This window comes from Oryx dammah, unplaced genomic scaffold (genome assembly GCF_014754425.2).
Source record: "Oryx dammah isolate SB20612 unplaced genomic scaffold, SCBI_Odam_1.1 HiC_scaffold_29, whole genome shotgun sequence".
NCBI classification, from domain to species: Eukaryota; Metazoa; Chordata; class Mammalia; order Artiodactyla; family Bovidae; genus Oryx; species Oryx dammah.
Window position 1 is genome coordinate 44446643 of NW_024070213.1, and position 22623 is coordinate 44469265.

The following is a 22623-nucleotide window of genomic DNA, read 5'->3' on the forward strand; positions in this document are numbered from 1 at the left end:
CAAAAACCTTCTCAGGACATATGTCTTCTTTCATAATGCTTCTCTCATCAACCTTTTAATAATTTTTGTGTCTTTAATTACTGCAGGCGAGTTTATACCGAGGTGGCTACAGCCGATTTGCCCCCTACTGAAGTGACGTGAGACCCCTGCAAGTGGGACAGCCCCCCAGTTCATGAGGCCTGGCTATTGCAATATTTACTAGTAGAGGAACTCTATAGCAAGATGAAGAGGAAAAACAAACAAACAAAAAAAAAAACACAAAAAAAGAGAGAATACTTTTTTATACCTCACTATGTTCTTTGAATATGTATTTTTCCTTTAAATTTCTGCCTTTAATTCTTTTGTTCCAAAGATTGTGCATTTTTTTCTTTTTTTTTTTTTTTTCTTTTTCTTTTTTAACTGTGGTAAAAGAAAAAAAAATGCATTTCCATGTCTGTATCTCCGTGCTTAGCTTATTCTATCAGTCACGGAAGAGGCAGTTAATGAGGAAGGAGAGACATTAGGAGCTGATAAATGCATCTGATCAGAAATCAGCAGACAGGATTACCAAAGTGAATCTGGTGCTGACTGGCTGGGGGACAAGCAGAAGTGGAAGAGACCTCTCTGCAACGGCATATCCTTCTAGTCTTCTGAGTTTCTGGTCTTTGGCAGGCCATTCTGATTGGCTGTGGCTGGAATCCACATGCTAATAGATGATAGGAATGTGTGCTTGCAAAGCAGGAGAATCACAAAGACACTTTCCTCTCCTCTTCCCTCCTGTCTTCTCCATTCTTTTTATAATCATCTTAACATGCACAGCCTGAGATAGTTGGCATGGTTTTTGGAATTATAGTATTAATATTTCCAAACATGCGCTCAGACTGTGGATAATAAACACCTCATTAGGCATCCGGTCTCAGAATGAACTCTGGAGTCTGAGAAAGACCATTCTTTTCTTTCCTGTAAACCCTAGCGTTCCTGCTGGGCTTCTTCCCTTTCTTTGAACCACCGCTTAGCTCATCTCTCTGTTTACTAACACCCTGCTCCCATGTCCTCAAGATTCAAGAAATTAGGACCCAGGGATAGAAGAATAAATAGCCAGTGGCCAGATTTCCCCAGAGGTCTGGGCACGGCTTGCAGGCTAGAAGTCCAAATTGTCGAGTGCCAGTGAAGAGGGTGAGGGCAAGAAAAGGATGTTAGGTGAGGTCTGACAAGGTGCCCTGGTCGTCCCAGTCTTTCTCTCACATCAGAAAGTCAGCTCAGAGCGTAACACATGTAATACAGGCTCTGTTGGCGAAAGGTAAAGCACCGAGCCCTAGGTCAACTGTCCCTGGAGGTTTGGTGAGCAGGGCATGTAAGGGCAGGCAAAGGCACTTTGTACGAGCTCCAAAGCCATAGGACTTTTCATCTTCCAGAGCCCGTACGAGCCGCTTCTCTGTCCGCAGTCTGGAGCCCTCATGGCCATTTCACCCAGCTCCTGATTATCCTCCACAGACAGCCAGCTGAGCACCTGGACCACTTGGTACTGGTGAACACTACAGGACGTGAAACTGAAGCCCCTGAGGCTGCTCCCCTCCCTCCCGTACAGGAAGGAGAGTCTGAAATGGCCAGGACCTCACATGTTGCCAGAAAGAGCCACTCATGTGGCCACACAGTGAGTCCCTGCTACACTACCCAGCTTCAATTTTCTGTCTTTTATCAGGGCAGGGAGGCTAGGCTTCTCTTCTAGCTATTAGCTGTTAAAGGCAAGGGTCCTGCAGTATTTCCAAAATGAAGGCATTAGCAAATGGAAAAGCACGGTCCATTTGGCTCCCTGGTCTATTCACATTGGTACTAGGGTGACCTTTCACCCGTGGGATAGCTGCTAAAGGGAGCAATTCAGAGACATGGAGCTTCTGGTTTGTTATGGGTTTGTTTTGGTTTGTTGTTTTTTTTGTTGTTGTTGTTTTAATTTTTTTTTTACTCCTGCCTCCACACATGTTCTTGCCTGATCCTGATTCTTGTCCCTGAATTAAAATGACTGACGTATGACAGCATCAAGCATTCTTTGTAAGCAGAGGGATCTGTCTTGGGGGGGGGGGGTGCCTGACCTGTCATGTATAATACATATCTTCTGCCCCTTCAGAATCCTTTCTCTCCTAATAACTGGGAGAGAGGCTTCCCTGAAATCAGGGGAGACATCAAGGAAGCTAGAGGCCTCGATGCAATCTTACTGATTCTGGGGAGGAACGCACGATTAGAGTACGCCAGATTGCCCAGTCCATTGGCCATTTTTTAAGGGTTCTCCTCCCCAAGCCAAAGTTTGGTTTGTTGCTGTTAAGACAATTTTTCTTGTGTGTATATAAATATTTCAGTTTGGGGTAGGGGAATGGGATGTGGGGCTTTCATAGTCCGAAGGACTGGGGGCAGAGAGGATTTTTCTTTCTTTTGCTTTTGTTTTGAGGGAGAGCTTTTACTGACTAAAGAATCTGAGAGAAATGTTCTGTCCTGTTCACACAGGGGCCATTCTTACAAATGGTGAGCCACTGCTTCAGTGGAGACAAGGCCAAATTCTAAATAGTCATATCCATGGCAGAAGAGAACAGGGCAGTGAGTTCAAGGATTTTCTTTTCTTTTTTCCAGAAAGAGGGAATGGTGATGGGAAAGGCAGGGAAGGCAGCTTCCACAGCCCTTTTTAAAAGAGGCGGAGGCCTGAGCTTTCGTACATTTCAGTTCAGCTGGCTCTGGCTGAGGACTCGGTAGGCAAGCTCTGTGTTTCCCAGCGGGCCTCTGCTGTACTTCCAGGGATGGTGTTAACACTGCTTCCTTCAGCTCCCTTTACTAAGAAAGACTAAATAGTTATTAAAGGGTTATTAAAGGGCCTTTGGTTTTCAGTGTCAGCACTGATTGGGGCTCTTGAAGCACCTCAGTTTACTGGCATCAGTCTACCCCATCAGCTTCTGAACTTTGAGACTCCACACAGGCAACTTCATCAGAGGCAGGTTCCTCGAACCATAAGTGCTTGTTTCTTCCTGACTCTCGTTCCCTGTGGACTCAGAAACAAAGTCAGAAGAGTTGGCATCTCGTGAGTTTGTTAGAGGATGCTGGTGGATAAGTCTAGAAAACTTACCCATGCTGAGTCACGTGAATGACTTCGACAGCTTTACTATAGGTCACCGTGTAGACTTCTATACCATGCTTCTTACTCTTAGAAGCCGGGCTCCTTCCAGGAATACTCTAGTGAACACCTTTATCTGAATATCCGTCTTTCAGCCCAGAGAGCTGTCCTCAGAGCTTCTCCAGAATCCATTATATTACATAATTCAGCTCCCACTGACCCTGATCAGCTGTTGTGATTCGTCATTTTTAAGGCTCTCGGGTTTTACAAAACCTACTGGCACCATCCTCCTCCAGCAGCCATGGGTGGAATTGAGCCAATATTATCTTTCCTTGAAAAAGAAGGGAACTGGGGCTCAGCTCTTAGTTTCAGGGGAGCTAGTGGGGCTCTATTCAGTAGAAGTCAATGATAGCAGCTTTTCCTGCAAGTGACTCCTCAGGGGCTGAACTGCTCTTAGTTTAGGTTCTACTTTTCTAGAGTTCTGGCAGAGAAGTTTGAGTCACCGCCATGTTCTAACTAGTCACATAGCTTCCAGATAGGAGGGAGGTGTGAACTCGGGGCAGGAGCACCCTCCAGGTCTATCTGTGAAGGGCTGGGCAGCCCCCTTCGCTCTGGCAGGAGGATGAGCCCAGCAAGGACAGGACAGAGCCGTAGGGAGGGGAAGGGGAAGCCCTGGGGACCGCCCCCTTTCACCAAGCCCACTGCTTCTCTGCTGCTTGCAACCCCCTGTAGCACAGTAACATGTGCAAAATCACAGACTTGTTTCCCCCAGAAGATAGGAGGAAAGGGACTTTGGTGGGTGGGGAAGGGATAGTGGTGTTTTAAAAGCATAAGTTACTGTTTGCACTGTTTTGAGATAGGAAAAAAAATATATAGTGGGCAAGGTGAACATCCGACGTAAGCTTGTGTGTTTTTCTTTTGTCATGCTCTTGAAAATGTTTGACCATTTATAGTATCCACCGGTGAAGCCTGATGCTCTGTTGCATACAACACTATTTTTTGGAAATGTTACTGTCTGAAAGCCTCTTCCCTCCCTTTCCCCTCTCCTGTGTCCTTCCTTCATCCTCGCCTGACTGATCAACCAGGCAGTAGCCATCAGGAGCTGGAGCGAGGAGCAGGGCCCTTTCCAAGTAGACTCTGGGTGTCCTCAGCCGGGGGGTGCCCTCTGGTCCAGCGGCTGCCGTCGAGTCCCTGGCCCCCATCTTTAAGGCTTCCAGACCAGGCCACAGCAGATTCTCCAATTCCCAACTCCAGTGCACTAGGAAGGAGGAGCCGAGGGGGCCAGGGGAGCACTCGCGCAGGGCCCATGGGCCCGGCCGCAGCAGCTGAGTTCTCCACGTTACCAGAACTGTAGCCAGTTACAGCTTACTCAGGAAAACGGTCAATCCTTCAGCCATGGTAGTGCTGGTTGGCAGGGCTTGGTAACGGAGAGAACTGCTCATCGGCCACCACTCAGACCTGGCCTTGAAGGGGACCGCCAGCTGGAGGGGCCCCGCCTGGCAGTGACTCACACACCAGCCGGTGTGGTGAGGGCTCAGCTCACACCCGCCAGCAAAAAGGGAACAGCAATTCTCTTTTCTCCCCGCAACCCCACACCCCCGCTCCCTGCCCCTGTTACCAATGCCAGGTTCCCAGGGGGTACATATGTTTTTGAATTTTTAAAAAAATGTTTTTTGGTTTGGTTTTTCTGGGGACCGATGAGTGCTTTAAGCAACATCAATACCCTGCCAGGCCCCCAGCTTCTTCAATTTTTTTTTTTTTGTATTTTTCTGTTCACAGTATTTTGTGTGTGTGTGTGTGTGTGTGTGCAAAGTTTTGGCAGCTCATTTTGGCTGTATTATATATCGAGTGATGAATTGATCCTTTTTTTTCCCGCTATGGGATATTAATTGTTTTCTCCTTGTGTTATAATCCTGCTTGTGAACAGCTGGAGCAAACCTGGGGCTGATACACTAAGCTAGGGCTGCAGAGTGCTGAGAGAGCAGGGCGGGTTGGCTTGTCCCCGACAGGCTGACCCACCTGAGTCTCTGAGCTTTTCAGTCCAAATCTCTGCAAGGCTAAAATCGCCAGCAAACCTCTCCTCTTCTCCTCGCTCCCCGTGGCAGGGACGGAACCATCCCTACTTGCAGTTTCTCAGGCCCCCTCCTGTTGCCATGGCAAAACAGGTACCTGCAGGGCACGGGGGCCTCCCGTGGGATGCTTGCATAATCCACCGCCTCGCCTTTTCTCCCTCCCCTTCCCGCCCCCCGGAATCACTTCCTAGGACACCCGAGCTGCTTGCCCAGGGTCCTGTTTCCCTGCCAACTCCAGAGAAGCACCCAGGGCTTTGTGACAGTCTCTAATCCCTCCCCTCTCGTTAAGAATCATATTGTATAGTAGCTTTTAGACCATACAGTATTCATTGGGTTACTCCTATTATTATCAAGTAGCTGGAATTGTGAAGGTCGGAGTAGTTAGATCTTTAGCTTTGATTCCTTATTTTTTTTTTTTTTGTATTACTATCCATGTGTATAAATTATTGATCATGTTGCTGGCTTTTATAAACTCTAAGCGAAGGAAGAGCACTGCCTCTGCCTTCGCAAATGGTAATGAAGCACTGTTTTTAAATAAAAGAGAGAAACACCATTCTCTTGCCTGCGTGTGTTGATCCTCAGCGATCCTGCTGCTGCCTCCCCCTGAGGCTCCCAAGGTAGAGGTTGGATCCGAATTCTAAGATGGAAAAGGAAGGCAGCAAATGCAGAGCTCCCTGAATGAGAGACCTGCTCTCCAGCCCCTCGGGAGCTGCCTTCCTGTCTCTGCCTCGGAAATTCCCCCTTCCCTTGTGCTCTTCCATCCTCTCCACGTGTCCCCGCTGCCACCCTCACCTGCTCCAGAAACTTCCGCCTCTCCCCTGGCTCCCTGGCTGCCACACAAGCTCCCAAGCCTTTTCCTTCTTCCCTGGGCTTCCTCAGCCACCCTTCCTTAGAATTCGATCCAGAAGCCCAAAAGACTCAGCCTCGTGGCCTCGTGGTTTTCAGCCAAGGCAAGCATTATGGGCGTGGCCTCCCAAGAAGACACGCTCATGCTCGTCCCACTGTGACCTCCAACACTAGTGAGGGTGAGCCTCTTCAACTGTTGGAGGAAGCTGAGTTAAGACCAGCAGACCCTGAGTTGGTCCTCTGTTTTTAGAAAAGTATTCTTGATGTATTATCTATTTCCAATTCATAAAACTAATTCAAACCATAGGAATCACATCAAAGGAAAAAAGGAACAAAATGACCTCTAAATAACCATAGCTTCCTTGCTTCCCTTCAGTGGTAAAGAATCGGCCTGCAATGCAGGAGATGCAGGTTCGATCCCTGGGTCAGGAAGATCCCCTGGAGGAGATGGCAGCCCACTCGAGTATTCTTGTCTGGGAAATCCCATGGATAGAGGAGCCTGGTGGACTATAGTCCAAGGGGTCACAAGAGTCGGACACAACTTAGCAACTAAACAGCCACCACCATAGCTGCAATGTGACCTTGCTCAGCTTCCTTGCAAGGTTTTGTTTTCTCCCAGGTTTGAAAGGTGTGTTTCCCCTGGTTAAAGTCTTTAAGTGAGAAAGTGCATATACAGTGTTCACCCTGCCTTGTCCACCGTACTTGATAAAATAAACATTTTCCATGTGAATCCAGTTAATGGCTCTCATGAACATCCTCTTGATCACTACACTATGGTCTCTCCAGTGGACAAATGGTTTGTATTTAACACGTCTTGACTCCTAGTGTTAGAACGTTTCAACTGTGTCCAATTTCTCATGGTTCTAAATTCCGCTGAAATAAAGGGATAAGTGTCTCTCAGTAACGGCTTCTGTCAAATTGCTGACTTTTCCTCGGGGTACCAGGAAAGTAGATCAGATCTCAGCAGTGCTGCGGGCTGTGGTGAGAGATGGGGCGGGGGCAGGGCAAGGAAGGATGTAGACCAGCCGCAGAGCATAGTTGATTTTAAAGGATTTTTTGTTTTCATTTTAGTCATAAATATACTGTGTGGCTTTATACAGTTTGGAAATGTGTTCTGAATATGTCCCAATGTCAGTTGAAACTCACATGAATATGTAGGTCGTCTTGGTCTCCAGCCCCACTGTCCACACCAGAAAATCCGGTCTCTGACCAGCTTTCCTTCCTTCCCAGGTGTTCCGGTGTCCCCAGGGGCGATCAGGAACCATGGCAGATCTGCCTGTGTTGCCATTGCTGGGAGCGTCTTTGCGGGCATAGTCAAAGACTGGCATTCTGCCTCTGGCACACAAGGTTTTCATGGGACAGGGTAACTAGGACATAAAGGAGAAGGAAGTAGTGTTCCCTTGTGGAGCGTCACTGCCGTCTCCCTGAAGGTTCACATGCTGAACCTCTGGTTGCCCAGAGGTTACAGGGCTGGGTGAGGTAATGCTCTCCCTGTCCTTGTCTGCCTAGTTCACAGCAGGATCTGGTCTGATGCCCAGCAGAAAGGTACTCAATTAACACGTCTGCATCAAATAACTTAATGAATGGCCCCTCTGGCTGGAAATGCATGTAGGTAATGGGCAGAGAGTGCTCAGTGAGGTGATTGGCAAAGGCCCAGGCCCAGGATTCCATGTGGTGAAAACAGAATGGCGAAGCACCAGCTTCTCACCCTCAGGTACTCCCTCCCTTCCCCCCAGAGCCCGCCCATCCCAGGAGAAGATGCCCCTTGAGGGGCTCCCACAGCACCCCATCCCCTTTGGCCTTCCCTTGTTCCTACCACTTACCTCTCCTGTTAAAACCTTATCTGGTATGTACCCCTACTGAGCCTCCAGTGCCAGTAGATTGGAGACTGTATTTTCTCCCATAATGTCTTCAGTGCCCTGTGGGACCTGTCCTAAGCTTGTGTTCCGTGAAAGGCAAGGGAAGAGACCGCCAAGACCCTCAGAAGATGAATCCTGTGTTTCATGATTTACCCCCAAAATCTGCCCCCTGGTTATTAAGAAGCTAGAACATGTATCCACAGAGTAAAAGTATATTATGCCATAGAGTCTGAAAAAAAAAGGACCTCATGCCTTAATGCAGCAGTTCCCAAACTCAACAGAATTACTTGCAGATCTTTGAAAACTTCCCACGCCAAGTGATGTCACAGATCAATGAAATCCCTATCACTGGAAGTAAGACCCACCCACTCATAAGTATTTCTTAAAGCCTTGCCAGGTGATTCCAACATTTGGGAACATTTCCTTAAATCCTTGGCCCCTTCTACAGTTCAGTTCTGTTCAGCCTCTCAGTTGTGTCTCTGTGACCCCGTGGACTGCAGCACACAAAGCTTCCCTGTCCATCACCAATTCCCAGAGCTTACCAAAACTGATGGCCATCGTGTTGGTGATGCCATCCAACCATCTCATCCTCTGTCATCTTCTTCTGCCTTCAATCTTTCCTAACATCAAGGTCTTTTCCAATGAGTCATTTCTTTGCATCAGGTGGCCAAAGTATTGGAGTTTTAGATTCAGCAACAGTCCTTCCAATGAATATCCAGGACTGATTTCCTTTAAGATGGACTGGTTGGATCTCCTTGCAGTCCAAGGGACTCTCAAGAGTCTTCTCTAACACCACAGTTCAAAAGCAATTCTTTGGTACTATAAAGCTTTCTTTATAGTCCAACTCTCACATCCATACATGACTACTGGAAAAACCATAGCTTTGCCTAGACGGACCTTTGTTGGCAAAGTAATGTCTTTGCTTTTTAGCATGCCGTCTAAGTTGGTCATAGCTTTTCTTCCAAGGAGCAAGCATCTTTTAATTTCGTGGCTGCAGTCACCATCTGCAGTGATTTTGGAGTCCAAGAAAATAAAGTCTGTTACTGTTTCCATTGTTTCCCCATCTATTTGCCATGAAGTGATGGGACCGGATGTCATGATCTTGGTTTTTTGAATGTTGAGTTTTAAACCAACTTTTTCACTCTCCTCTTTCACTTTTATCAAGAGGCTCTTTAGTTCTTCTTCACTTTCTGCCCTAAGGGTGGTGTCATCTGCATATCTGAAGTTATTGATATTTCTCCTGGCAGTCTTGATTCCAGCTGGTGCTTCATCCAGCCCAGCATTTCATATGATGTACTTTGCATATAAGTTAAATAAGCAGGGTGACAATATTACAGCCTTGATGTACTCCTTTCCTGATTTGGAACCAGTCTATTGTTCCCTGTCCAGTCACAGGCCTCATTTAATTAAAATCTGTTGAATGAACAAATGAATGAGGAAAGAGGGAAGGGGAAGGGGCAAGAAACAGCAAGAGGATTAAAGAGAACAAACTACTATGTATAAAATAAATAACATACATGGAATATTGTACAATACAGGGAATATAGCCAATATGTTATATTAACTATAAATGGAATAGAATTTTTAAAAATTGTGAATCATTGTATTGTATTTGTGCAACTTACATTCTGTTATCCATTGGCTATGTTGTTCAGCCGCCCAGTCATGTCCAATTCTTTGCGACCCCATGGACTGCAGCGCACCAGGCCTCCCTGTCCCTCACTGTCTCCCAGGGTTGGCCCAAGTTCATGTTCATTGCCTCGGTGATGCCATCCAGCCATCTCATCCTCTGACACCCTCTTCTCCTGCCCTCAATCTTTCCCAGCATCAGGGACTTTTCCAATGAGTCATCTGTTCGCATCAGATGATCAAAATACTGGAGCTTCAGCTTCAGCATCAGTCTTTCCAGTGAGTATTCAGGGTTGATCTCCCTTAAGATTGATACATTGGCTATACTTCAATTTTTAAAAAAGGCTAAGTTAGCATTTTTTTTTTTTTGGACATCTCCATACACTTAGGAGTTCAGCCCCTTTCCAGCCTGCATTGTAGAGCTCATCTGCACATAGATGGCAAAGAGACATGATCTCCCCTGCCACTGTTGGTGAGGGTATCTGGACCACTTTCACGAGGAGAACTGGGATGCTGTATCCAGGCTGTTTGAGAAAGAATGTTGCAGCTGGCCCGTGATGCTTTCTGCAGCCCCAGCACAGAAGAAAAGTGCTTATCTACCACATTTGCACCATCAGTGAATGCCACCTTCCCCATCACAGAGGAAGAAGCTGGTCCCAAGGGCAAGGTGACTTCCCCTAGATTATAAACCAAATAGTAATGGGATTAGCCTAAGAACCTAGGATTCCAGCTTCCCAGAAGCCTACCCCTCCTTAACTTCTGTCTGTTTCTTTCTGGTTAATCTGTCTTTTATTACAGGGATTTCACTCTAGAACGCTGAAAGGTAGAGGGCAAATTATTTTTCCTCTCCAACACAGGCAGGGTTGCATAGATATCCTTGTTTAAAGACTCTTCTGTTGCACATTTTGTTGCTCAGAAATCACTTTAAATATATTTTCAATATAATTAAAGATCCACTCCTAAGACCACAACATAACTCTTGATTTTATTCATTTACCTGTTTTTCCAATGCATATTCTTTTCCTCATGACTTTTATTACATACTTATCATTTTGTGTCTTTTTATTTTATTTTGCCATGCTGCATATGTTGTGGGATCTTGGTTCCCTGTCCAGGGATCAAATCTGGGCCCCAGCAGTGAAAGTTCCAAGTCCTAACCACCAGACCACCAGGGAAGTCCCTGTATGTCTTATTTTTTAAATGTAGTAATATTATAAGACAAGTATTTTTCATATTGCTACACAATTGTCATGAGGATATTTTTGATGACTCTATGCTGCTTCACCAATAGAGGATGTACCTTTGTGTTTATAGAAACACTCCTTTATTGTGGCCCATTGGGGTATTCAGGTTTTTTATAAAATGGCACTGATTCTGTCCTGGTTGATGTCTCCACTCTGACCAGTGACCAGGCCAATGGTCACCTCCTCGTCCTCCTCTGTTTTCTGGCTTCATGCACTTCTGTGGACAATGACACCCATGCAGGGGCTGGAGACAGCTTATCTTTCTAGTTAAACTTGATGCAGGAACTTATTTGCTGTTGTATTTGCAAATGTGGGCCATTGGGAAGATTTCAGTATATCAGTTCAGTTCAGTTCAGTTCAGTTGCTCAGTCGTGTCCGACTCATTGCAACCCTATGACTGCAGCATGCCAGGCTTCCCTGTCCATCACCAATTCCTGGAGCCAGCTTAAACTCATGTCCATAGAGTCAGTGATGCCATCCAACCATCTCATCCTCTGTCATCTCCTTCTCCTCCTGCCCTCAATCTTTCCCAGCATCAAGGTCTTTTCCAGTGAGTCAATTCTTCGCATCAGGTGGCCAAAGTATTGGAGCTTCAGCTTCAGCATCAGTCCTTCCAATGAATATTCAGGACTGATTTCCTTTAAGATTGACTGGTTTGATCTTGCAATCCAAGGGACTCTCAAGAGTCTTCTCCAACACCATAGTTCAAAAGCATCAATTATTTGGCACTCAGCTTTCTTTATGGTCCCAGCTCTCACATCTATACATGACTACTGGAAAAACCATAGCTTTGACTAGATGGACCTTTGTCACCAAAGTAATGTCTCTGCTTTTTAATATGCTGTCTAGGTTGGTCATAGCTTTTCTTCCAAGGAGCAAGCATCTTTTAATTTCTGTATATAGTGTGAATAATAATAGTCTCTTGGTATAGCCTCCCCAGGGCTTCTTGTTTAAATTTTTCATTTAAAATGTGTTGCTTCTTTGCATTTGTGCTAACATTATTTCCTTGGTACTTTGAATTGTTTTGAGGCTACTATGAATAATATCTTATAATGTCATGTTTTCTAACTTGTTTTGTTACTCTGTAGAAATATTATTCATTTAAAATACTTCCCTTGTGCTTTGCTGAATTTTTACTAATTATAATAACTATGAAATGAATATTCCATGAATACCTAATACTGGTTTTCTTTTCTATTTTTTAATATTTATTTTTCTTATTTTGGTTCCATACCTTATTGGGTTAGCTTGATTCCTAAATTATTTAATTTTATGAAATTGACTCCAGTATTGTTGGCAGCTGGTTTATAAAAACTACTTTTCTTCATGAAAAGGCAGTATGTTGTATTCCTAGATTTGTATTAATTAGGATTAGGTGCTGAATTTTCAGACTCCAATGAGATGACCATAATTTTCCTTTCCTGTTTAGCCCATGAATATAGTATATTATGTGCATAAATTTACATATATCAAATTTTCCTTATAGTTCATAAAAACCTCAACTTTGTTATTGCAGAATTTTGCTTCAGTATGTTATAGATTTTATTTTCTAGCAGTGTGTTTAATATGTTCATCTTAGGGCCACAAATGATAAGAAGTTGTCTTTCTTGGTAGTCAAGGTTTATTATCACTGTTATATTTGCTTCATAAAAATGAACTCAATAGCGTATTATGTTTTCTATTTCTAGGACAATTTTCCTAACATGAAAACTGCTTATTTTCTGAAAGCTTAAAAAAACTTACAGACTTGCTTAGGTTTACCACATCTTCATGGGACACTTTTCATTTTTTTATGATTTTAGTGTGATTCATAAACGTGACTCCATTTGTCTTCCCCACTCCTGAAACCTCGCTCTCCCACCCTGTCTCCACGCCTATTCTTTTTTAAAGACTTAAGAAGTAATAACAAAACCCTTGACATTTCAAACTGCACTTGGTTCTCATTTTCTGTAAATAGATATTTTTCATGCCCATTGAAAAGGTGTTTTACCAAAGAAATACAATGGCCAATAAATATATGAAAAGATACTTAATGTCATTAGTCTGCCCAAAAATGCAATTTAGACCTCAGCAAGACCTCATTTTTTTTTATCACTTTGGCAAAAGTAAAAAGAATGAAAGCGACCTATGTTGCTGAGAAAGAAAGAGCAGAGTGTCCCCTCTTAAACACTTGAGGGAGCATAAAATGATGTAATTTCTGAAACGGTGATCACAGCATAAAAAGTACATATGCCTGAAATTCAACACCCTCCCTCTAGAAATTCATCCTGCAATGGCATACACAGAGAAACACATATAAGGATGTCCGCCAGTTTCTTGAAGTGGTAAAAAGAAATAGAAGCAATCTGAAATATGCATGCAGGGGAACTGTTTACATTAAAAGACAACAATATAAAATAAAGGCTTGGGGCTTCCCTGGTGGTCCAGTGGCTAAGGCTCCACTCTCCCTATGCAGGCGGCCTGGGTTCTATCCCTGGTCAGGGACCTAGATCCTGTATATCAAAAGGAAGACTGAAGATCCCAGGTGCTGCAGCTAAGGCTTGGCATAGCCAAATGACTATATTGTTAATAATAAAGGCTTACACAGACACGGAAAGAACATACATAAAGTGACCTGGGAAAAGACCCAGAATATATTAAGAAAAGAAAAATAGTTGAATATAATCTCCATTTTTTTAAAAGTATTAAATGTGTGGTGTAGGACTAAGGGAAAATTCTGAAAGGAGATACATCTGAGCAGGCTCAGCTTGGGAGAGCGGTGTTGAGGTTGGGGGGAGGGGGACCCACACCTGTAACTTTCACTCAAGCATCATATCCTGCTTTCATAATAAAAACCAGTAAAGTAAAAACAGTAATGTGACCTCTGTATGACTCATTCTTTTATCGCTATAAAATCTCTAACTTGGATGAAAGGCATTTAGTGCAAGGAACACAACTGAGCACCAAGTAAGACAAAGTTTGGATAAATTGTTGTTAAATATTGTCATCTTTTTAAAAATTTACATTGTGGTAAGTTTTCCTATTAGTTTAGACTTTTGTGGCATTTTACTTCAGGATATCTCTTATAGGCAGAAAATTATTCCAATCTGATTTTCACCCAATTTGATAACCCTTTACTTATTAGTGCTATTAATTATTATTACATATGGTCATAAAAAAATGATTTTTCCAGTGGTCATGTATGGATGTGAGAGTTGGACTGTGAAGAAGGCTGAGTGCCAAAGAATTGATGCTTTTGAACTGTGGTGTTGGAGAAGACTCTTGAGAGTCCCTTGGACAGCAAGGAGATCCAACCAGTCCATCCTAAAGGAGATCAGTCCTGGGTGTTCATTGGATGGACTGATGTTGAAGCTGAAACTCCAATACTTTGGCCACCTCATGCGAAGAGCTGACTCATTTGAAAAGACCCTGATGCTGGGAGGGATTGGGGGCAGAAGGAGAAGGGGATGCCAGAGGAGATGGTTGGATGGCATCACCGACTCAATGAACATGGGTTTGGGTGGACTCTGGGAGTTGGTGATGGACAGGGAGGCCTGGCGTGCTGTGGTTCATGGGGTCACAAAGAGTCAGATATGACTGAGTAACTAAACTGAACTGAACTGATGGTTGTAATTTTTCCACTTTGACTCAAGTCACCCTATTTTAAGAATCCTGCTTTTTCTTTTCTGACCATAATGCACTAAGATTAGAACTCAATTACAGGAGGAAACCTATTAAAAATTCCAACATATGGAGGCTGAACAACACGCTTCTGAATAACCAATAAATCACAGAAGAAATCAAAAAAGAAATCAAAATATGCATAGAAACTAATGAAAATGAAAACACAACAACCCAAAACCTGTGGGACACTATAAAAGCAGTGCTAAGAGGAAAGTTCATAGCAATACAGGCATACCTCAAGAAACAAGAAAAAAGTCAAATAAATAACCTAACTCTACACCTAAAGCAACTAGAAAAGGAAGAATTAGAGAACCCCAGAGTTAGCAGAAGGAAAGAAATCTTAAAAATTAGGGCAGAAATAAATGCAAAAGAAACAAAAGAGACCATAGCAAAAATCAACAAAGCCAAAAGCTGGTTCTTTGAAAGGATAAATAAAATTGACAGACCATTAGCCAGACTCATCAAGAAGCAAAGAGAGAAAAATCAAATCAACAAAATTAGAAATGAAAATGGAGAGATCACAACAGACAACACAGAAATACAAAGGATCATAAGAGACTACTATCAGCAATTATATGCCAATAAAATGGACAACCTGGAAGAAATGGACAAATTCTTAGAAAAATACAATTTTCCAAAACTAAACCAGGAAGAAATAGACAATCTTAACAGACCCATCACAAGCACGGAAATTGAAACTGTAATCAGAAATCTTCCAGCAAACAAAAGCCCAGGTCCAGACGGCTTCACAGCTGAATTCTACCAAAAATTTCGAGAAGAGTTAACACCTATCCTACTCAAACTCTTCCAGAAAATTGCAGAGGAAGGGAAACTTCCAAACTCATTTTATGAGGCCACCATCACCCTAATACCAAAACCTGACAAAGATACTACAAAAAAGGAAAACTACAGGCCAATATCACTGATGAACATAGATGCAAAAATCCTCAACAAAATTCTAGCAATCAGAATCCAACAACACATTAAAAAGATCGTACACCATGACCAAGTGGGCTTTATCCCAGGGATGCAAGGATTCTTCAATATCCGCAAATCAATCAATGTAATTCACCACATTAACAAATTGAAAAATAAAAACCATATGATTATCTCAATAGATGCAGAGAAGGCCTTTGACAAAATTCAACATCCATTTATGATAAAAACTCTCCAGAAAGCAGGAATAGAAGGAACATACCTCAATATAATAAAAGCTATATATGACAAACCCACAGCAAACATTATCCTCAATGGTGAAAAATTGAAAGCATTTCCCCTTAAGTCAGGAACAAGACAAGGGTGCCCACTTTCACCACTACTATTCAACATAGTTCTGGAAGTTTTAGCCACAGCAATCAGAGCAGAAAAAGAAATAAAAGGAATCCAAATTGGAAAAGAAGAAGTAAAACTCTCACTGTTTGCAGATGACATGATCCTCTACATAGAAAACACTAAAGACTTTACCAGAAAATTACTAGAGCTAATTAATGAATATAGTAAAGTTGCAGGATATAAAATCAACACACAGAAATCCCTTGCATTCCTATACACTAATAATGAGAAAGTAGAAGAAGAGATTAAGGAAACAATTCCATTCACCATTGCAACCAAAAGAATAAAATACTTAGGAATATATCTACCTAAAGAAACTAAAGACCTATATACAGAAAACTATAAAACACTGATGAAAGAAATCAAAGAGGACACTAATAGATGGAGAAACATACCATGCTCATGGATCGGAAGAATCAATATAGTGAAAATGAGTATATTACCCAAAGCAATTTACAAATTCAATGCAATCCCTATCAAGATACCGGCGATATTTTTCACAGAACTAGAACAAATAATTTCAAGATTTGTATGGAAATACAAAAAACCACGAATAGCCAAAGCAATCTTGAGAAAGAAGAATGGAACTGGAGGAATCAATTTGCCTGACTTCAGGCTCTACTACAAAGCCACAGTCATCAAGACAGTATGGTATTGGCACAAAGACAGACATATAGATCAATGGAACAAAATAGAAAGCCCAGAGATAAATCCACATACATATGGACACCTTATCTTTGACAAAGGAGGCAAGAATATACAATGGAGTAAAGACAATCTCTTTAACAAGTGGTGCTGGGAAAACTGGTCAACCACTTGTAAAAGAATGAAACTAGATCACTTTCTAACACCGCACACAAAGATAAACTCAAAATGGATTAAAGATCTAAATGTAAGACCAGAAACTATAAAACTCTTAGAGGAGAACATAGGCAAGACACTCTCCGACATAAACCACAGCAGGATCCTCTATGATCCACCTCCCAGAATTCTGGAAATAAAAGCAAAAATAAACAAATGGGATCTAATTAAAATTAAAAGCTTCTGCACAACAAAGGAAAACATAAGCAAAGTGAAAAGACAGCCTTCCGAATGGGAGAAAATAATAGCAAATGAAGCAACTGACAAACAACTAATCTCAAAAATATACAAGCAACTCCTGCAGCTCAATTCCAGAAAAATAAACGACCCAATCAAAAAATGGGCCAAAGAACTAAATAGACATTTCTCCAAAGAAGACATACGGATGGCCAACAAACACATGAAAAGATGCTCAACATCACTCATTATTAGAGAAATGCAAATCAAAACCACAATGAGGTACCACTTCACACCAGTCAGAATGTCTGCGATCCAAAAATCTGCAAGCAATAAATGCTGGAGAGGATGTGGAGAGAAGGGAACCCTCCTACACTGTTGGTGGGAATGCAAACTAGTACAGCCACTATGGAGAACAGTGTGGAGATTCCTTAAAAAATTGCAAATAGAAATGCCTTATGACCCAGCAATCCCACTGTTGGGCATACACACAGAGGAAACCAGAATTGAAAGAGACACATGTACCCCAATGTTCATTGCAGCACTGTTTATAATAGCCAGGACATGGAAACAACCTAGATGTCCATCAGTAGATGAATGGATAAGAAAGCTGTGGTACATATACACAATGGAGTATTACTCAGCCATTAAAAAGAATACATTTGAATCAGTTCTGATGAGATGGATGAAACTGGAGCCGATTATACAGAGTGAAGTGAGCGAGAAAGAAAAACACCAATACAGTATACTAACACATATATATCGAATTTAGGAAGATGGCAATGATGACCCTGAATGCAGGACAGCAAAAAAGACACAGATGTGTATAGCAGACTTTTGGACTCAGAGGGAGAGGGAGAGGATGTGATGATTTGGGAGAATGGCATTGAAACATGTATAATATCATGTAAGAATCGAAATGCCAGTCTATGTCTGATGCAGGATATGACACGCTTGGGGCTGACGCGCGGAGATGACCCAGAGAGATGTTGTGGGGAGGGGGGTGGGAGGGGGGCTCATGTTTGGGAACGCATGTACACCTGTGGTGGATTCATGTCAATCTATGCCAAAACCAATACAGAATTGTAAAGTAAAAATTAAAAATAAATAAATTTAAAAAATAAAAAAATATAAAAAATTAAAAAAAAGAATTCTGCTTTTTATTTCTTTGGTTTTTATATGCTCCACAGATGCACATGGTGAGTAGGTTTCAGCTGATGTAGTGAGTGGTTTAGCATGCTGCCCAGAACAGCTTCTGGAAGGTAGAAATGGTTCTGTTTTCTTGTTTGTTTATTTAAATTGTGACTGCACTGGGGTTTCTAGTTACAGACCACTAGTGAGAGCTCAGTAACTGCAGCACAGGCTTAGTTGCCTTGTGGCATGCGGGATCTTAGTTCCCCGACCAGGGATCAAACCCGCATCCCCTGCATTGGCAGGCAGATTTTTAACCACTGAACTACCAAAGAAATCCTCTCTGCCTTCTTATCTACATGTACCTGGTATTGTTGTTCAGTTGCTAAGTCATGTCCAACTCTTTGTGACCCCATGGGCTGCAGCAGCTAGGCCTCCCTATCCTCCACTATCTCCAGGAGTTTGTTCAAACTCATGTCCGTTGAGTCAGTGATGCCATCCAACCATCTCCTCCTCTGGCAAATGACAGCTACTGGGGACACGTTAGAATAAGGGCTCATAGTTCATGGTACTACCATGGTTGACAGGCTCCCCTGTCCTGGCCTAGAAGAGGCCTTGGGCAGAGAACTCTGCTTCATTTTGGGGAAGGGGTGATGGGGGAGGGGACAGGACTAAGGCAGAGAAAAGGCAGAGTCCAGTCAAATGGTGGGGGTGGTGTTCTGGTCTCCAGGAGATGGGCCAGGCTGTTTGCTTCCCCATTTTAGTAAACACTCTCTGAGAGGTTTGTGATTGACACATAGGATTAGAGATGAGATAGAACCCTGACCACGTTTCATCACTTTCCCAGCTGGTTTCAGGAGTCATCCTATTTTGTATTCCATCACATTTCTGCTTCTGCTGAGAAAGCTCAGAATACCCCGCTACCTGGGAAGAAGCTTGCTTTTCCTCACTTCCCCCAGGGACGGCATGATAGTCCTCTGGCTTAGATTCCCTGACACCGAGGGGCCACATCTAGCCCCAACCACAGCTATTCTATCCGAGACCCACTCACAAATGCTCAGAACACTAGCTCTCTCTGCTTCCTCCTCCATCCTCAACCAGGATGTGGTCCCTGGCTGAGCTCCTTTGCCTTGCACCCTCGTCTCTCCTTCCTCCCATATCTGTTCACTAGCTGGAGGTCAGCATGCTCCTGAGACCTCGGTTTGGATTTAAAGCAAAGGAGAGGCTCTCTTGGACTGAAAGCCTCATCACTAAATCCATTTTGCCAGAGACTATGCTCTGGAAGTTCAGGTCCAAACCAGAAGAAGAGGATTTGCTTTCTGCCTTCCTGCCACCAATGGCCTTCTGCTAATACCTCCATCAAGGACCCCCGAGTAAGGAAGCACGGCTGGACCAAGGCCACGTTCAGTCACTTCTTGGGGGTCCTGACTGTACAACCAGGAGATGACCCCCAAATTGATCACAGAAACCTGCCAGCTGAAAGTGGCAGGGGCCAGAGGGGGTAACACAGATGTTGTATCCTGCTCTGAATATACCTTCTGATTCAGAGTTGTAAAATACAGTCCCTGTAGCTAAGGGATCCAGGATGAGATGTCTGTAACTGTAGGAGGAGTGGGAGCTGGGTCTCAGGGAAATAGGGCAGGAGCAGGACGTCAGACCCTCACCTTCCCTTGAGGAGCTGGGATCACCCACACTGAGGGCCTGGTCCCTCCCCAGTTCCCAGTGTCATCCCCTGTTGGCCAAGACAGTGCGCTGTGTTGAAAAGAATATGCCAGGAAAAGGAGAAGGTTTCCTGGGTGGAGTTCAGTTGAGGCTGCAGGCATGGGGACTCTGAGGTTCCTGGGTGCTTCTCTTTCTACAGATGACAGTGGGTCCTGGGCCAGAGATGTGGCTTCACCCCAGAGAGGAGAAAACAGACTTCACAGTCATTCAGAAAACTGGTGACTTCGTACAGCGCTGAAACCCAGTGACTCAGGCCTGGGAGTTTATAACTGTGAGGGAAGAAAGCTTGGGAGGAAACCCTAGGGAGGAAAATAAGGAATGAAAGGAACCCTTTAAAGACTCACAGGAAGTTGCCTAAGAGGCAGGAGAAGTAGGGGGAAGGGTATTTCCTCTGATGTCAACGCTTTCCTATCTCCATTTTGACATAATGCTCCGAAACTGCTTCTGTGTAAGAAGAATGTACCGAGCTATCGGTGTCTCTTTTCTTGGCAATTACACAAAGCAGCAAAGAAAGGATTCAGGCACCATCTATTAGAAAATAGGGAAACTAGGTAAAATAGATTAGAAGGAAGCCAAAAACACTGGGAAGGAGCAGGGCTTTGAGAGGAAAGGGGAGAAGATGGCAATAATTGCAGATTGCAGAAAAAGTGGATGATGATTGAAGATTTCAGGAAAAATTGTGCCTCTTCAAGGGGAGACCATTCCCAAAGTAAAAAACTAGAAAAAAAAATCCATTTAAAAAAAAATAGTAAGAATAAGGTTTTCAGTAAATCTGAATTGGTTCCAAGAAACGTTGAAGATACTTACAACCAATTCACGTGGTTGTATGGCAGAAACCAATATAACACTGCAAAGCAATTATCCTCCAATTTAAAAAATTTTATTTAAATGACTAAGTGAGGAAACACAGTAAGAGAAGCTATATTTAGAAGCAGTTTGTCCTCAAGACAGGAAGGAGAGAAAGAATATGCATTATGAACAGTCTGAAAAGCGGCCAAACCCATTGCCCGAGGAGAAATAGGGGGTTCAGTTCAGTTCAGTCACTCAGTCGTGTCTGATTCTTTGCCACCCCATGAATCAAACCACGCCAGGCCTCCCTGTGCATCACCAACTCTCAGAGTCCACCCAAACCCATGTCCATTGAGTCGGTGATACCATCCAGCCATCTCATACTCTGTCATCCCCTTCTCCTCCTGCCCCTAATCTCTCCCAGAATCAGGGTCTTTTCCAATGAGCCAACTCTTCGCATGAGGTGGCAAAAGTATTGGAGTTTCAGCTTCAGCATCAGTCCTTCCAATGAACACCCAGGACTGATCTCCTTTAGAATGCACTGGTTGGATCTCCTTGCAGTCCAAGGGACTCTCAAGAGTCTTCCCCAACACCACAGTTCAAAAGCATCAATTCTTTGGCACTCAGCTTTCTTCACAGTCCAACTCCCACATCCATACATGACCATAGGAAAAACCATAGCCTTGACTAGACGGACCTTTGTTGGCAAAGTAATGTCTCTACTTTTGAATATGCTATCTAGGTTGGTCATAACTTTCCTTCCAAGGAGTAAGCGTCTTTTAATTTCATGGCTGCAGTCACCATCTGCAGTGATTTTGGAGCCCAAAATAATAAAGTCTGACACTGTTTCCACTGTTTCCCCATCTATTTCCCATGAAGTGATGGGACCAGATGCCATGATCTTCGTTTTCTGAATGTTGAGCTTTAAGCCAACTTTTTCACTCTCCTCTTTCACTTTCATCAAGAGGCTTTTTAGTTCCTCTTCACTTTCTGCCATAAGAGTGGTGGCATCTGCATATCTAAGGTTATTGATATTTCTCGTGGAAATCTGGATTCCAGCTTGTGCTTCTTCCAGCCCCGCGTTTCTCATGATGTACTCTGCATAGAAGTTAAATAAGCAGGGTGACAATATACAGCCTTGACATACTCCTTTTCCTATTTGGAACCAGTCTGTTGTTCCATGTCCAGTTCTAACTGTTGCTTCCTGACCTGTATATACGTTTCTCAAGAGGCAGGTCAGGTGGTCTGGTATTCCCATCTCTTTCAGAATCTTCCACAGTTTCTTGTGATCCACATAGTCAAAGGCTTTGGCATAGTCAAGAAAGCAGAAATAGATGTTTTTCTGGAACTCTCTTGCTTTTATGATGATCCAGCGGATGTTGGCAATTTGATCTCTGGTTCCTCTGCCTTTTCTAAAACCAGCTTGAACATCTGGAAGTTCATGGTTCACATATTGCTGAAGCCTGGCTTGGAGAATTTTGAGCGTTACTTTACTAGCATGTGAGATGAGTGCAATTGTGCAGTAGTTTGAGCATTCTTTGGCATTGCCTTTCTTTGGGATTGGAATGAAAACTGACCTTTTCCAGCCCTGTGGCCACTGCTGAGTTTTCCAAATTTGCTGGCATATTGAGTGCAGCACTTTCACAGCATCGTCTTTCAGGATTTGAAATAGCTCAACTGAAATTCCATCACCGCCACTAGCTTTGTTTGTAGTGATGCTTTCTAAGGCCCACTTGACTTCACGTTCCAAGATGTCTGGCTCTAGGTGAGGGATCACACTATCGTGATTATCTGGGTTGTGAAGATCTTTTTTGTACAGTTCTTCTGTGTATTCTTGCCACCTCTTGTTAATATCTTCTGCTTCTGTTAGGTCCATACCATTTCCGTCCTTTATCGAGCCCATCTTTGCATGAAATGTTCCCTTGGTATCTCTAATTTTCTGGACGAGATCTCTAGTCTTTCCCATTCTGTTGTTTTCCTATTTCTTTGCACTGATCACTGAGGAAGGTTTTCTTATCTCTGCTTGCTATTCTTTGGAATTCTGCATTCAGATGCTTATATTGTTCCTTTTCTCCTTTGCTTTTTGCTTCTCTTCTTTTCTCAGCTATTTGTAAGTCCTCCTCAGACAGTCATTTTGCTTTTTTGCATTTCTTTTCCGTGGGGATGGTCTTGATCCCTGTCTCCTGTACAATGTCACGAACCTCATTCCATAGTTCATCAGG

At 43.3% G+C, this 22623-nt stretch overlaps 1 protein-coding gene across 24 annotated transcripts in view; it reads left to right on the forward strand.

Annotated features, from left to right (window-relative positions):
• The window catches only part of RBFOX2 (RNA binding fox-1 homolog 2), a 289582-nt gene extending 283879 nt beyond the window's left edge, over positions 1 to 5703 (forward strand). For all 24 annotated transcript variants that reach the window (XR_005719900.1, XR_005719902.1, XM_040234733.1 and 21 more), the window contains one exon: positions 87 to 5703. Coding sequence is in view for 22 of the 24 variants with exons in the window: in XM_040234733.1 (XP_040090667.1) it covers positions 87 to 141 (55 nt within the window). In the remaining 2 variants the exon portion in view is untranslated. The remainder of the gene's footprint in view (positions 1 to 86) is intronic.
• Positions 5704 to 22623: the final 16920 nt, after the last annotated feature.